Source organism: Besnoitia besnoiti, chromosome I, assembly GCF_002563875.1.
Source record: "Besnoitia besnoiti strain Bb-Ger1 chromosome I, whole genome shotgun sequence".
Taxonomy (NCBI): domain Eukaryota; phylum Apicomplexa; class Conoidasida; order Eucoccidiorida; family Sarcocystidae; genus Besnoitia; species Besnoitia besnoiti.
In genome coordinates, this window is record NC_042356.1 from 2,395,104 (window position 1) to 2,410,228 (window position 15,125).

Below are 15,125 nucleotides of genomic sequence, written 5' to 3' on the forward strand. Positions count from 1 at the left end.
ACAATAGATGCGCTCGAATGTAAACATAGCTGTAGCGTGACTGAGTTCAGCAAGTTACAACAGAGACCTCGGAAGTCGGAAAACTGGGCAAAAGGGCGAGGCACAGCACCCCACAAGCCAAAAACTACGAGGCTGAGAGAAATGAGCTCCAGAACGAGCCGACGGTAGAGGCCCGCGCGAAAAATAGGCGAAGCTCAAAGGCAAGACGCGAGGTAACGCCACGCTGCGCCCAAGAAGGAAATCGCAACGCTGCAGAGCGATTTGAGGGCTGAGGAAAGCGCTGCAGACCGGCAAGGCAAACGCTTCCCGCCTTCTCCCACGATCGGTTTAGGCTTGACTTCCAAAAATGCCTTCAGCAGGTCGCGCTGCAGCCCTTCAAAAAGCGCGCCTCGCTTCGGGCGTGCGATGCAGGCGAATGCCGAGACGGGTTTCAGACACACACACAGAAATACGAATGCGTGAAGAAGACAGTCCCCTCGCAAGCGAGGAGAGCGGCCGCGACCTTCTTGCGCAGAGGCTTCCTTCTTAGTTGTTGAAGACGCGCCTGTGTCCGCACTTCACGCACTCGTACATGACCGTCATGCCTTCGTCGGCGCTGCGTGCCTGGAAGGTTGAGAAGAAGGCCTCGCCGTGTCCGCACTTCTCGCAGGTCTCCTTGCAGATGACACCCTTCTTGGAGCCTGTGAAGGCCTGGACGAGGCGCAGCTGCTGCTCGAGGAGGCGCTCGCCAAAGCCTGCGCCGAGGAAGCGCTGCTGCCACCACCGCTTCGAGAAGTCCCCCAGCCGGTGCTGCTTCCGCTGACCGTAAACGTAGATTCCGTCCTGTTTCAGCGCGCCCGCGACGCCCTCTTCGCCAGACGCCTGCTTGCCCGCGGCGTCGCCCTTCGCGCTCGCCCCGCCCTGCATGCAGTCCACTAGCGCGTCGCTCTCGCGCGCCTGGTGCAGCGGAGCCACGTGGTGCCCGCAGCCTCTGCAGACGATCGCTGCCGCGGCGCGTCGGCAGTCCGGCTCTGCCTCGAATTCCTCCTCCAGCGCCGGCAGCACGTCGTCCGCGACGGTGATGGGACGGCCGCAGTTGAGGCAGCCCAGGGCGAGCAGCCAGTCGTAAGAGACGCCTGGCGAGCAGCTGGCGCCCATGCCGCCGGCGCGTCCGCCACCCGCCGCCGAGGGGAACGCGAGACCGGGGCTCTCGTACACGAACTTGGGCGGACCCGCGAGCGTCTGCGCGTCTTCGCCGAGGCGATGCGAGAGCGCAAAGTACTCCACAGAGTCGTCGAGAGACTGAGGCGTCTGGCGCAGCAGCCGCTGGCAGGCCGATGTGGGGGGAGCAGAAGGCAGAAACGAGTCCGCCGCCTCAGGCGCTGCGCCGACCGGCACCACCAGCGACTCCGCCGCCTGCGCCAGCAGCAGCGCGTCTGCCGACAGCGGCGCGCGAGAGGACGAGCGAGGCATCGTAGTTCGACAGGAGGAAACGAGAGGAGAAAGAGGCAGACGGAGGCAAGCCAGAAGCGCACGCGGAGGGCGGTGACGGATGCCCAGAAGAAAAAGAAGGACAAGAAGAAGAAGGAAGCGAGTTGCGCGTGAAAGGGCAGAAGGCGACCGAACGTGCTTGGCGGCTATCCGGCGCGCGAGGAGAGACAGCCGACGAAGGACGAGTTGGAGACGACAGAAAAACTGGCAGAAAGACGAGAAGAAGCGAGGAGTTGTACTCCCGTGGAATTAAGGACCGGATACGAGGGAGGACTACGGACGTCAACACACAAACGGAAAATCGAAGGGCCGGGGCTGAGAAAGGAGGGCAGGGGGAAAGAGGGCGCGCCTCGCCAGGCAGCGAAAAGAGAGAGGAGCGTCAGAAAGAACAAGCAAGGTAGCGAGGGGTACCAACGGGCAAAGATCAGAGGAAAAAAAGCTCTGCGAGTGCTCAGAGCGATGAGAAACTTAAAGTCGATTTTGCTGTCCGTGAGTCTCTCCCAAATTGCATGCGGGTCACAGCGTCTCCCTTTTTGCGGCGTCTCCTGAATTTGCATGCACAGCCAAGGCTCGCTTGTTTCCCTCGTAATGTGGCTTCGTGGCGGCTTGTTGGAGAGATTGACTGCTACGGAAGTGGGAAATTGCTTGCTTTCCGCAGAGAGAGTGTGCCTTTTCAAACTGCAGCGAACGGGAGCGAAACACAAATGCATGCGTGTGCATCTGGGGCGGGCTGAGCCCGCCTGTTGTCGCGTACGGCGGCGCCTCGGCGCGTCGATCCCCAGCAGGCTGTCTGTGTCTTGACGCGACAGAGCACCGCTTGGCTTTTTTCCTTCTGTGCCTTGTATCGTTGATTTAGTTCCCTTCTGCGACCGCGTTTTCCTCTCTCAGACGCTGAATCTTCTTCTCTCGCGCTACCTTTTCGTCCGCGGCCGCGTGCGTCAGCACAGTATGTGCAGAAGTTACGGGAGGATAAGGCCCCCTTCATCTTGACTCGGCGCCTCGCTTTCTCTTCTCCTAATTCCGAGGAGGCCCAGAAGCCCGTTTAGTCGCATGTTATTGTACGCATGCATCTCTCTCTGCATGCTCTGCGCGTATCGGCTGGGTGTTCGTGTGCAGCGTACAGAATCCCCTGTGAGAGGGGCGCCTGTGTCGGAAATGGTGCTGCGGCATCCTTTATCCGGTTTTCGTCTTTGGTTTTTTTTCCTCCTCGTAGGTCTATCACAGGCCTTTCTTCGCTTCTCTTCTGCATCTCTTTTCGTGTCTTCTCGCAGAACATCTGACTACAAAAGAGGGTGGATTTCGGCGGCTCGATCGGCGTTTTCGCACAGGAGCGTCGCTGTCCCGCTCTCATATACTGCCCCAAAGCAAGGGCAATCGCTTGGTCTCTCCGCATTCTTTCTAGCTCCACCTTCTGTCTCATCTTCGCCCGTGCCTTCCTCTGCGTCTCCTCTCTCCCCTCCTCTTCTGTCTCTGCGCGCGCCCTGGTTTTGCGCCTGCCTTTCTCCGCGTTCGCCCTCTTTGAAGCGGTTCTTCTTTCGACTCCCGTGCTATGTGTCTCGCCTCTCTTCTGGCTTTTCGCTAGTCTCTCTGCGCGCGCCATCGTCGTTCGTAGCGTCTCCTCTTGGTTCACCCGCGTCCCCTCCGCCTCCCTATGCGCGGGCGGCGTTCTCAGCTTCGCGAGGCCTCAGCCCCGCCTCGCCGCCCTCCGGATTGGGCTTGAGAGACAGGACGGGAGGAAGGCTGACGCTCGGTTTGCAGAGCGAGCAGAGTGCAACGCTTCCTTGGCCGCGGAGGCCTTCTCAGTTGCCAAGCGGATGGCGAGCCCACTCGGGGGGCGATCGGCCCCCAAGAGGCGCCGCCACAACTCACACAGGGCCCTGGGAACCCGCTTTCTCGGGTTGCCTGCTTTCCGTGATGGCCGCTGACAGAGTGCCGCCTGTCGCCGGCTGGGGGTCTCGCCCGTCCCCTGCCCGCCAGCGTGCCTCGGGTGCAGGAAGGGACAGCGCGGAATCTGGGGCGGCGCAGGAAGCCGTGAGGCGATGCAGAGACGCTCAGGGGAGGCAGGCCGAACTGAGCAGCACTCCCACTCCCGACCAAAGTCCACCCAAAACGCGGGAAGCATCCGGCGCGGAGGGGGGAGGCGGAGCCTCGTGGGTGGGGGCTTCTGACCCGCGGGGCAGGGGCCCTGGCGCTCCTGCCTTCTCGCTCGTCGGGCGCTGTGTCGCCTCCACGCCGTGTCCGGCCTCTTCCGCGTCCTCCGCATCTTCGACGGGCTCGCCCGCGTTGTCTTGCTTCGCTAGAGACGCTCTCCTGGCCTCGTCCGCGCGCGTCGCGAGCGGCGAGGGGGCGCACGTGGTGATACCTTTCTCCCTGGAGTTTCTGCGGGCTCTCGAGCGCGCGAGCCCAGCCGACGCTTGCGCCTGGCTCCGCGGGGGCCTTGCGAGACCGCAGGAGGGGGATAGGTGCCCCGAAGACCTAGCCGGTCGCGCGTGGGCTCCTGCGCAGCTCGCGCCTAACCTGACTTCATCCGCGCCGGTCGAGGTTCCTCCTCTCGAGCGACCGGGAGACACGCCGGACGATAGCGCAGGCGAACGGGAGCCGCAGGGGGGTGGAGGCTCGTGGAAGTCGGCAGACGCGAGCGAGGGACGCGCAACGCGCGGAAACGCCGCGACGTACGACGACGACGACGAGGCGAACGCCTCAGGGGATGCCCTGAACCGGCAAGGGGCTGACGCGCAGCGATCGGTCGCGCCTTTCGTCTCGCGCACCGCTTCCGCGGCGCCTTCTCAAAAGGCAGTTGAAGCGTTCGCCGCTGCAGTGCGAGCGACCCAGCGAGCGTCACGCGGTTCCCGAGGCGCGTGCGTCCTTCTGCTGCTCCCGCAGCGCCACGAGGCCCTGGCGAGGCCAGGGCGAGCGGCCTCGACCTGCGTGGCGGCCGCCAGCAAGACTGAGGGCGAGACTGCGCGGGGGGCAGCTGAGGGGGGCGGACGCGACGAAGAGGGCGAAGAGGAGGTCGCGGGGCTGCGCGCGGGTCCCGGCGCAAGGCGATCTAGCACTCCGTCTGTCGATCCTCCTGAAGCGAGGCCGAGCGCCGGAGCGGTGCCTGGGACACGAGACGCGGGCGGAGGAGGCGCACGCGAGGAGGTTCCGCCTGCGGCAGACTGTGCCGGGGGTGCGGAGGCGGAAAGCGCGGCGGCGTGTGGGAGGGTCCCGAACGCAGCCCTCAGGCGAGCGCTCCTGGCCGCCCTCGCAGGCCGCGCAAGCCTGCGACCGCGGACGGAATCGCGCGCCGCTCTGCATGCGAGCGGCGCAGAAAGAACACGTGGCACGCTGGAGAGCTGCGACGCAGGTGGGGAGCCGCCACGCGAGCGCTCGCGAGGGGGTCACGACGAGGAGGCCGAAGGACGCGGCGGCGTGAGTCAGAACGCTGGAAACGCCCGCAGGCCCGCTGGCGTCGCTTCGTACGCCGTCTGCGGTCGGAAGGGGAAGAATTCAAGTCTCGAGCAGCGACACGTAAGCGAGAAAGAGTATCCGAAACTAGACGGTAGCGCGGGCGGCGCACGCTGTGGTGCTTCTCCGGGGGGGGGAGCTCCAACGTGCGAGGCCTCTGGAGGGGGGAGGGCGATGCTGAGAGGGGATTCAGAAGCTTCGACGTGCCCTGGGGAACTCGGACCGCCTGCAGTGGGGCGCGGCGCGGCAGACGGTGATGAGTTCGTCTCGCGTGTGATCTATGGTTTGGAGCGCGTCGTCTTGGTCATTCCTGTCCGCCGGAATTCACTTCCGCCAAGCTCGTGGAACCTGCCGCTTCGAGGCATCAGCAAGAGCCTCCGCAGACGAAGAGGCGTCAGCGGCGATTCTGCACCGCAGGCGTTCTTTGAGAACTTCCTTCGGCCGCACGTCGCGCCCGAGTTCAACCTCGGCGACGAGGTGGAGGAGACGCTGCTGTTGCTGCGGCTGTGGATGCAGCGACGCGACGACGGGGCCCCGAAAGATTCAGATTGCGCAGATCCGAGAGAAGGGGGGAGAGAAGGGAGGGAGAACTTGGTGGTGCCAGCCGGGATAAGGCGAGGGGGGAGGGGTTTGAATGCGGCAGCCAGTGCGGCGGGGGAACTTGCAGACGCGCAGGCGAACCGCAGTCACAGAGAAGGCCCACAACACGGAGACACGCGAGAGGACAACGTCGAAAAGGAGAAACCCGCACCGAGAGCAGAATGTGAACAACGCAGACCACGTGACCCGGGAGTGAGGGTCGCGCTTCTTCTGTTGCCCTCGAGTGACGCGCTGGGGCCGTCGCAGGCGCTTGCGTGGAGAGACGACGAAGTCCAGGCGGCTGCCAACTGGTGAGAACCCTAAACCCTAAACCCTCAGCGAGTTCGACTTTGCAAGCCAAGAGGAGACCGGAGCAAGTCCCTTGTTGTCTGCGGTCTCACTGAGTGTATCTGTTTCTAAAGCATGTGTGTGCGTCCTGTCTCGGTTTTCGCGGCGTGCGTGTCTCAGGCTTTCGCGGTGTCTGAGCCCCCTGGACACCCACGCAATTCGCGTCTTCCCCTCACCGGCGGTTTCCGATTCGCCATCGTTTCCGACGGCCCCTTCGTCGCCTTCCGCCTCTGCGTCGCGGCCTGGCCTCTCTCTCTCCACACCCTCCCTCTCCCTCTCACCCGGGTCATCCTCCGGGCTGGTGGACGATCCCGCAGCTCCCCTCAGAGAGAGATTCCTGGTCTCGAGGGCAAACGCTTCGGCGGGGCTCGTGGAGCCGCACCAGGGGCGCGGGGAAGGCCTCAGTGAGAAACACTCGCCTGGAGATGGCCCTGCGGGCGTTGGCAGCGCGTCCCGCGCAGATTTCGTTGAACTCTCGGCGCAGGAGCCTCTCTCTGAGAAGGCGAGGTACCTCGAGGCAGCTCCACCCATACAAGGTCTGCGAGAAGGCACGCTTACGTACGAGAGGGCGGCGGCCCTCATGGTGTCTCTTGCTGAAAGGCCTCCAAGCGGGGGCCACAGTCAGTCTGCCCTAGCGTCCGCCCTGCGGCGAACTTCGCTTTACCGCCTGTGGGTAAGGGCGTATCGCAGCGACACACTGCAGCGGCGCCAGTGTTTCCCCATTCGTCGCTTAGCCTCACGCGCAAGAGCTATGCATGTGTCCCTCTTCATACACAGGAGTAGTTGCAGGCACCAAGAGATATGCGTACGGGCAGGGAAGTGATGTATATGTGGGGAGACATTGCGGCGCAGCAGACTGCACGAGGCCACGGCCGGTGCGTGGTCGTGTCTGCTGCTGCCTCCCCCGTACTCGCCTGGGCTCTCAGGCGCGTCTGCAGTTGCTTTGTGCGCCTTCTCGTCGATATCTTCGCTAGCGCCCTGCAGAGATGCGCGGCGCCTGCGTCGACGAGTAGCTGGAAGCCCCTTTGTCTGCATGCCCGCGTCCGTTGTGTGTCTTGTGCATCCTTTTTCCAACCCCTGACATCTGGCAGGAAGCGCGCGAGCGGGCGAAGCGTCTCCACCCCGTGGACCGCTTCAGTCGCCAGGCTGGGGTCGCAGCCCTCCGTCGGCGACTAACAGAATGCGGGCGCGGCGCGGGTCCTGTGACCAGCCGCGCGGGTACACAAAGCCCCAGCGACAGAATCCTCAGCGGTCCCGCAACTGGCGAGGGACGCAGAGGCGGCACAGTCAGTGCGAGCTGCATGCAGGACGAAGGCGTCTGCGGCGCAGCCGCATATCATGCAGGACATGGGGGGGCCGCCATATGCGAGGCAAGCAGAGGTCGAGCTGAGGCGTGTCGGGAGAGTTCCGCGGAGCCGCTTTGGGCACGCGCACTGTCCTGCGGCTCGCCCGGAAGCCCCCCCGAACGCGCTCCACGGTGCCCTCCCTTTCTGCGGCCGCGGCGGCCGAAGCGGAAGCGGCGGAACTGTTCGCCAGTGACGCACGGACGCTGGCCTTGTGTCGTCTGCTTCTCGAGCGAGAAGCAGAAGAAAGCCTTCGAAAAGAACGGCGCAGACTTGCTACAGTCGAGCTCCGGTCGCACTTCCACCAATGCGAAGTGGCTGCCATGCATGCGCACTTCATGGCGCGCTTCGGCGGGCCGCCCGGGCCTCCGCGGCGGACGAGTCCGGAATGGAGCCTGGACGCGCAGCTACCGCGAGAAGTTGGCAAAGCGGGCGAGCCAGAAAAAGGCAAAGGACACGACGCGAGAGACGCCAGTGACCGTGCAGGTTCACGCGAAGACGAGAGATTCGAGGGGAAAACCGACGACGAGGCGGAAGGGGAATGTCGGATCAGGCAGGAAGGGCGCGAGGGGCAAGCGAGTGGGAACGCGGAACCGGCTTCTGGGGGCCTAGTCAGTGGGCGAAATGCCGATGGGGTCGTCTCTTCAGAAGGCGCGCAGAGAGCTGCACAAGCAAGCGTTGACGCTGGGGCTGGCGAAGGTCTTCAGCGCGCAGCGGGCCAGAGGCCCCGGCTGCCGACTGCGGTCGGCAAGCAGCGCGAGCGTGTCTGGCTCGCCCAAGAGTTCCTGCGTAGTCTCCGAGCGAGAACGGCGAGTGAAGGACAGCAAGGGGCGGCGAAGGCGGCCCGAGGGGACGAGAGGCCTTTTTCGGGGGCGAGGCGAAACGAAGACATCGAGCGACTGCTGCGTCTGTACGCCAAACGCAACTTGGTAAGCCAATCGGATGCGAAGGTGGCGCAGGGCGGCCAACTGCGTCTCTCCTCTTTGGCCTCTACACGGTCGGGCCCCGCTTCTCGAACGCTTCAGGCGTACCCGCTGGCGACATCTGCTCACGATTGTTTAAACATGTCCGCACGCCTACACATACATATATCTTATTATATTATGTATATGGATACACACAGACGTCTGTATGTATGCAGGGCTGTATGTAGGTCTGAATACATGTGCCATTGCGCACGTAGAGCCCCAGCCAGGAAGACTACCCTCAGTGTGGGCGTGCTTCTGGAGTCCTTTTCGGGGGCGTCCCTAGCTAGTTGGGTGCAGCAAGGCGTCGCTGTCTAACGCAACGCACATCTGGAAAAGAAGCTTGGAAAAAAGGACGCAGGGGCCATTTGGGGCGTATGAGCGGCTGAAAGAGTCTGTACCGCAGGGACCACGGTCGGTCATTCTGGCCTGATTTTTCCTTCGCCCCTCTTCGCTCATGTGTCTTCAGGGTTCGCGGGAGAGCGTGGAGCGCCAGGACCGCCTCCTCACAGCGCGTTTCGGGCCATGCAGGGAGAACCCAGTGAGGACTCTGCAGCGTCTCGTTCAGTAAGTCGCACGCGTGGCTGTTTTTTATTTCACGGCGCCGTCTCTGAACGCGCAGCTCAGGCAACTCTCGCGTGGCACCAAGCCTAGCCTCACCATATGCATGCCTCGCTGTATACATGTGCGCAACCAGAAGCGTGGACGAATCGGCGGACGCACGAACAGACACTGTCGGTGAGCCAGTATAATTCCTGGGAGTGAGGGCCATGACTTCTTTCTTCTGCATTCTTCAACGCATGCATGGCCACCAAGGTGCGTGTCTGCGTCAGGTGGAGGCGCATTCTGCATAACGTCGTCCGCCGTTACGGCTATCATACAGTGTGGAGGGCCTCGGACGCGCGAGACAAGGATGTGTTTGTGGCGCTGGAGACCTTGGGAGAGGCTGGTGCCCGTCGCCGTTTCACACTCAGCTGGAGGTGTGGTGACTCTGCTCTGCCTGAGCAGTGGCGAGAGGCGGCCAGATCTCTGTTGGCGATCCTTCCGCGGGCGACTGCTCGGAGAATCGGGTGGCTCTGGAAATCCTCGACTGGTGACCGGGGGCGGCCTGCTCACCGGACGTGGTCTAGTGGTTATGACGTCTGCCTTGCACGCAGAAGGTCCGGAGTTCGATCCTCGGTGTCCGTGCGGCAGGCCACAGACTGCGCCACGATTTGCAAACTACTGCCTGTCTGCATAGTTTGCCTGCACACGTACACAGGAGGCCTGGTCGGGCGGACGTCTGAGACCTGCAGACGGGGTTTCCGAGGCGTGGTGTCTAAGTGCATGCCGTGGGGTTGGACGTAGAATTCCTTCCCTGCACGAAGGCAGAGACTGCCTGGCCCTCCACGGCCGCGTAGCCCTTCTCGTTTCGCTTAGAGTGGCAAATGTGCGCGGCGCTGCTAGCGACACCGAGGATCGTTCTCGGGACCTTCTACGCGTACGGCAGACGTCATAACCGCTAGACCATGTACGCTGGGCAGGTTTCCTGGTTTGCGCGTCTTGCCGGCGCCGCGTGGGTTTCAGCCATGCGTGGAAGGAACTTTTCCGCGTGTGTTCGTTTCGTGTTTTGGTCGCTCACTGAGAGCTACCCAGGAGCTGCCTCTTGCGTGCGCGGCACTTCACTGGACAGACGCCGGGCAGAGAAATGCCGCGCGGCGTCGATGCTGAGGAAGCGCGCCGCAGGAAACGCCACATTTTCTTGACCGCGGTGACGTTCTTGTATCTGTGCAAATACACGCTCTATTGCTGTCTACCAACAAACGAATGACGCCTCCCACGCACACGCAGACGATCGCTGCTTCCTTTTTACGTCCCACCTCATCTGCTTTCTCAACATGCGGTTGTTCTCCCAGGGTCGTTCGCCTTGCTGCCAGCTCTCCCACTCTCGCGGCGTCAGGCGGAAGATCTTCCAGCGTCGCGCACAGCGCTGTGCCGTCACCTCGGGTCGGCGTACCTGCTGGCAAATCACCTCTGGATGGCCTTTCCTCCATCGAAGATGGAGCGTGTTTCTGGCCGTCTGCCTTGCCCGTTGGAAACCAGAGAAGAGACTCGTCGTCGCCTCCGCTCCTTTCGCCTCGCGCTGCCGAGTGGCGCTGCCGCACCCGTCGTTCCGTCGGGGCGGGAGCTGTCAACCAAGCGAAATGGCGAGGGTCGCTCTTCGAGGAGCCGAGACAAGACGCGACCTGGCTGCCTTGCTCTGCTGTGGACGCGCATGGTGAAGCTGAGGCGCGTCTTTCACGCTCTGAGGGAGCCCCGTTGCCGAGCCTCGGAGGCCTTCAGAGAGTGGAGGACGGCTCTCTGAGTTTGACCCAGACGCCGCTTTTCTCTGGCGTTTTATCAAGCTGGATGGCTAGTTGTATGCAGATGCAAGTCACGAACTCGCTCTGGCTCCTTGTGGCGCTCAAGCAAGTCGACCTGCTGCTGTCGCCGCTCACGTCGCTCGCGACCTTCGCGGCTGTCCTGTACGCAGCGACCGAGCCTATCTGGCTGAGGAAGGCGGTTCGCGGTTTCTTCGCTCTGAGGCGAAGAGGGATGACTGTCTCCCTTGCAGGACAGCGGTCTGCGCTTCACAGAAGAGATTTAACTCAGGCTCGAAACGACGGACACGCCGCAGAGCGAAGCGCAGCCAGAGCGACGGACGGCGAGGTGTGGGATGCCCCAGCCTCAGGTGACGCGCATGCGCGCAGTTCGGGCGACATGCTCTCGCCCAAGACGCGGCGGAAAAGGGATGAATTAAAGCGAAAAAGAGAACGACTCTACCTAGAAACGCAGCGGCAGGACGAGGCGACTCGCAGTCTCGAGGACCGCGGCGGCGAGTTCTCAGGGGAACTCCATCTGCTTCGTCTCTTGCAAACGCGCGCCTCGCCCCGACTGGATGCCATCCTGTCCAGCTTGAGCAAAAAGCGGCATACCTTCCTTTATCTACAAGCCAAGTAAGCTACGCGCGTGTGCATAGATATGCATATTCTTTATATTCTTCTCAATTCATACAGTATCCGTCTGCCTCAGGTTTTGTGGTTTGGGGATCACAGAGGTGGGTCTGACAGATCAGCTCAGTACAACTCTAGCTACACCTCCACGTATAAATATCCATGTGTGTCTTCCGTTTCGACTTTTTGTAAGCAGCCAGTGTCTCCGCGTTGTCTCTCAACGCATGAGTTCTTCATCGGCTTTTTTGGTGTGCACCTGCGGCTTTGTTTCCTCTTCCAAGCGAATTGGCCCGAGCTGTTTCTCGGAGCCTGCCTTCTTCCCTTCCCGCGTGTTGTTTAGGATTTCTTCCCTTGACATTCGCTCTCTTCTTCTTCCGCTTCAGGTGTGGAGTCGACGTGCCAGTGCCCCTAGCGCGCCGCGCCGGAGGTGCGTGGGTGGAGGCGTGCATGCAGCTAGCTGCATGCGACATCAGGGACTCTGGGGGGTCAGCGCCAGGATCTCCGCGCGCAAACGAGGGACACGATGGCCTTCGCGAGTCCGTCATGGAGCACTACCGCGCCAACGAAGGCACTGCGCAGTTGCCAGCGCGTCGCTGCAAGGATTCTCACGCTTTCGGCCTCGAAGGCGTCTCGTCCTCGCAGCCTGGTGCGGACACAGAGGCATCAGAATCTTCTCCAACTTCAACGGGCGAACGAGCCCTGTGGGGGTTGTCGGCGCCCATGGGGCAGCACGAAACTTCCGGCAGAGAGGGAAAGGGCGTAGAGCCTCAGATGGGCGCGGAACAGAGCGGAGAGGCTGATGCGGCTGAAGCCGGGGCGTCGACTCACGCGCCCAGTGACAGGCAGAGGCACCCTGGCGTGCTTCCCAGCGCTGTTCTGAACCGAAGGGAGGCAATCGTGCGGGCACTGCGAGAACGTGGCGACGGCGGCAACAGCTCCATTGTGGTCGAGCTCATGAGAGGAATTCTTGAGCACACGCTCAAGGTTCTAGAACAGGTCTCGCGGCTGAAGAACTGCGCGCGTGATGACGTCCCGCCGGGTGTCGTCGAAAAAGCAGCGGCCGCAGCTGAGCTTCTTTCCACGATACTTCTACGCTGATCGCCGGCCGGCAGCTTGCCGCGCATGCAGGATGTAGTTATTCCGAGCGGCTGGACTGTACTGTCCACTACTAAAGTCCATACGAGTGCCTGTATACATGTTGTTCCACACATACAAAAATAAGTATGTGTGCATGTTGGTATGCATGTTTGTAAATATATATGCATACGTGCAGCACGTGTCAGCTAGCTGCCTGATGATGAAGCCCTATACAGGCGAATATTGTAGATGCATGCACACAAATACATCCTTCGGTATGTATCGACTTCGGTGTGTATCGAGCGTGCACGCAGGCGTCGTGGGGTGTCTTTTCCGTTCCAAGGCCTTTCCGATCTCGTTGTTTGACAGAGGAAAGACAATTACGCAGAGGTAGTAGGATGCTCTTGGCGCTGCGTCCGCCGCAGATTCTCCGGCTTCCGTAGCTATGCGTGCGCCAGTTCTGTACGCGTGTGTTGGTTTCAACTGCGCGTTGTCGTTCCACAGTGTCTCTGCGCTCGCGAGTGCCCTGCGACGCCGGAAAAAGCGTCAGGTTTTTTCCGCTGCACATCCTAAACAGTTCAATAGGTTCAACGGTGGACACTGCGAAGCGTCTTTCGGTGCATGAGCGCCCTATTCCACAACAGTGTCAAGTCCGTAACAAGTTCCCTCGGAGGGTTTCCCCTCGATTCATACGCGTTCCTTGGTTTCCGGTACTTAATCGATTCACTCACATACGCGTGGACCGCGTGAGTCCCGGCCGCAAGACGAGACAACAGAGACGGTCGTGGTCAAGAACTGAAGAGACACAAGAATTGGAGAGAGACATGTATCGGAGGCAGTCCAAGAGACAAGAATGGGAGGGAGACAGAAAAGACCTGTAGCGAGAAGCGATTGGCATGCAGTAGCGGCAAGCCTTCGATGACGTTCCCTCATAAGAAAGCACCTACGTGAGGCTGCACACGTTGGACGAGGCGGCGCACACGCGAATGCTTTCCCACACACCTGCAAATAACTGTATACATATTTATTCACATACAGATACATATATATATATGTGCGTCACATGCCTTCGCAGACGCCAACAAATCTGTGTGCGCAAATATATGCACATATATGCATGCAGATACAGATGTACCGGACCGTGCTGGGTGTGTGCATGTGCACCAGAGTTCCGTCTGGGAGTAGTTCTATCGCTGTCCCTTGAAGATGGGGTTGTTGAGCACGTCGTCCGCCACCTCTGCAACGCGCTTCACGCGCTTGTCAAGCGTTTTTAGAAGTTTGTTTGTCATCGCCTGAATGCTCTGCTGCGTGTGGGCGAACTTGTCGCGGAAGTCCACCAGAACTCGGTACTCCTCCTCTGATGTTTGGCGTCCGCGGCAGGTTTTTCTGCGGCCCGACCGGGCACCGGGTCCCTCTTCGTTTTCTTCTTCCACGGCTTGGAAAGCATCGGATTCCCCTTCTTCCTCTTCTCGGGAGATCGGCCGCAGGTGGCGATCCACAAAGCACGCGTATCTTGACCGCACGCCCGCCATCGCATTCGAGCTCTCCTCGACGAGGGCGCGCAGAGCTTCTGCCTGACTCGATTGGGCCTCGAGAGTCGCCCGCCAGAAGAGAGTGCACTGAAGCGAGGCGAGCAGAAGCAGGAGTTGAACCACGCAGAGAACCGCCACAAATGCGGGGCTTGAGAAACGAAAGGCAGGCAAAGAGCGACTTGCAGAGCGACAGCCACTGCGGTCCTGAGACTTCTCAGCGTCAGACCTCGCGGCAGAGGGAGCACAGGAGGGCGGTTCCGATGGCGAGGGGGAATGAGACGAGGATGTCGCGCCTTCTGCTTTTATCACGGTGCTAGCTGTGGTGACTCCGAAGGCAGCAGCATCCTCCGTTTGGTCCTGCCTTCCGCGTCTCCTCCGCAGTTCTCCGCGAGAGGAACTGCACGGCGCTTCAGACGCCATGCGTGCTCTTTCTTTTCGAAGTCTTGCCAACAAGACGGGTTCCCCAGATGCGGATCTTAGGAAACTAATCGAGGCTGACGGGCTCTGGATGGAGGGATTCGAGGCGAAACCAAATAGGTCTCCTCGCCACGCTCCCCGAGAACGGAAAGTCGGAAACGTGGAGAGACGAGGTCCTTCTGTTCGAGAGATCTCGAACAAGCCAGAGGGAGCCGAAATGAAAAAAGCAGACAAGGTGCGTTCCCCCTCGAAGTGTGAGCCTACGAAGACGTTCGGTCACAAAGGTCCAAGCTGACCAGATCAGCGTTGAATTGAAAGAGTGCTCGAGGAGCGAACGTCGTCCCCTGAGCCCAAATCCTCTGCGGCAAAAAAATCAGTACGGAGACTGTGGAAAGCTTGACGAGCCTCTACCAGATTTGTAAAACGCGGCGGAAATGTTTGTCCTGCTGCTGACTCACGCCCCACCTTTCTGCCTTCAGAAGACCAGGGGCATTCCGTATATGCTGCACGGAGCAAAGCGATGTGTGTGTTCTGATATGAAGACAAAAATTGAGACGCAACGCGGGAACCTCGGAAAAGGTCCTTTACTGCTAGAACCAATGCAGCCAGGGCAGGTGTCTTGTACCCGTGGACTGTGGCGGCATGGGCCCGTAGATAAGCTATAAAATGCATCCGAACTCATCCATGTAGGTATGTATTTGACCATGCGAAGGAGAAGAAGTCCCAGGACCTCAACAAGTAGAGTAAGGGGAGGCAAAAGAAGAACTTCACCCTGGCGCATGTTTCTGCTGGCCTCCAACAAACGGGCCTGGCTCAAACTCAACGCCTCTCCTCTTACAAGCTCACAACTCGGACGTCTGCCCTTTTTGTCGCTGTTCCCTCATTGCCTTCCCATAGAAGGGGCATTTTGAGCCTTTGGAACACCCGTTCTTCCCAGGGAAGGTTGATGAGTGCGCTTCTGTCGACCATCCT

The 15,125-nt window shown here is 61.0% G+C and overlaps 3 protein-coding genes and 1 non-coding gene across 4 annotated transcripts; 2 read left to right on the forward strand and 2 right to left on the reverse strand.

The window, feature by feature from the left end:
- Window positions 1-525: 525 nt before the first annotated feature.
- BESB_003570 (DNA-directed RNA polymerase I RPA12) lies at window positions 526-1,452 on the reverse strand (the record flags this gene model as incomplete). The annotated part of the gene is made up of 1 exon (XM_029359112.1): window positions 526-1,452. The coding sequence occupies one exon, from the start codon at window positions 1,450-1,452 to the stop codon at window positions 526-528; it is 927 nt and encodes a 308-aa protein (XP_029222025.1).
- Window positions 1,453-3,384: 1,932 nt separating this feature from the next.
- Window positions 3,385-12,225, forward strand: BESB_003580 (uncharacterized protein; the record flags this gene model as incomplete). The annotated part of the gene is made up of 8 exons (XM_029359113.1): window positions 3,385-5,810; window positions 5,968-6,520; window positions 6,939-7,769; window positions 7,898-8,119; window positions 8,625-8,722; window positions 8,989-9,135; window positions 10,051-11,130; window positions 11,511-12,225. The coding sequence occupies 8 exons, from the start codon at window positions 3,385-3,387 to the stop codon at window positions 12,223-12,225; spliced, it is 6,072 nt and encodes a 2,023-aa protein (XP_029222026.1).
- BESB_011440 lies at window positions 9,271-9,343 on the forward strand. Its single transcript has one exon. It is a non-coding gene; the product is annotated as a tRNA-Ala (tRNA).
- A 1,166-nt stretch (window positions 12,226-13,391) lies between the features above and the next one.
- On the reverse strand, window positions 13,392-14,156 carry BESB_003590 (uncharacterized protein; the record flags this gene model as incomplete). Its single annotated transcript, XM_029359114.1, has 1 exon — window positions 13,392-14,156. One exon carries the CDS (start codon window positions 14,154-14,156, stop codon window positions 13,392-13,394), a length of 765 nt encoding a protein of 254 aa, XP_029222027.1.
- Between the last annotated feature and the right edge of the window lie 969 nt (window positions 14,157-15,125).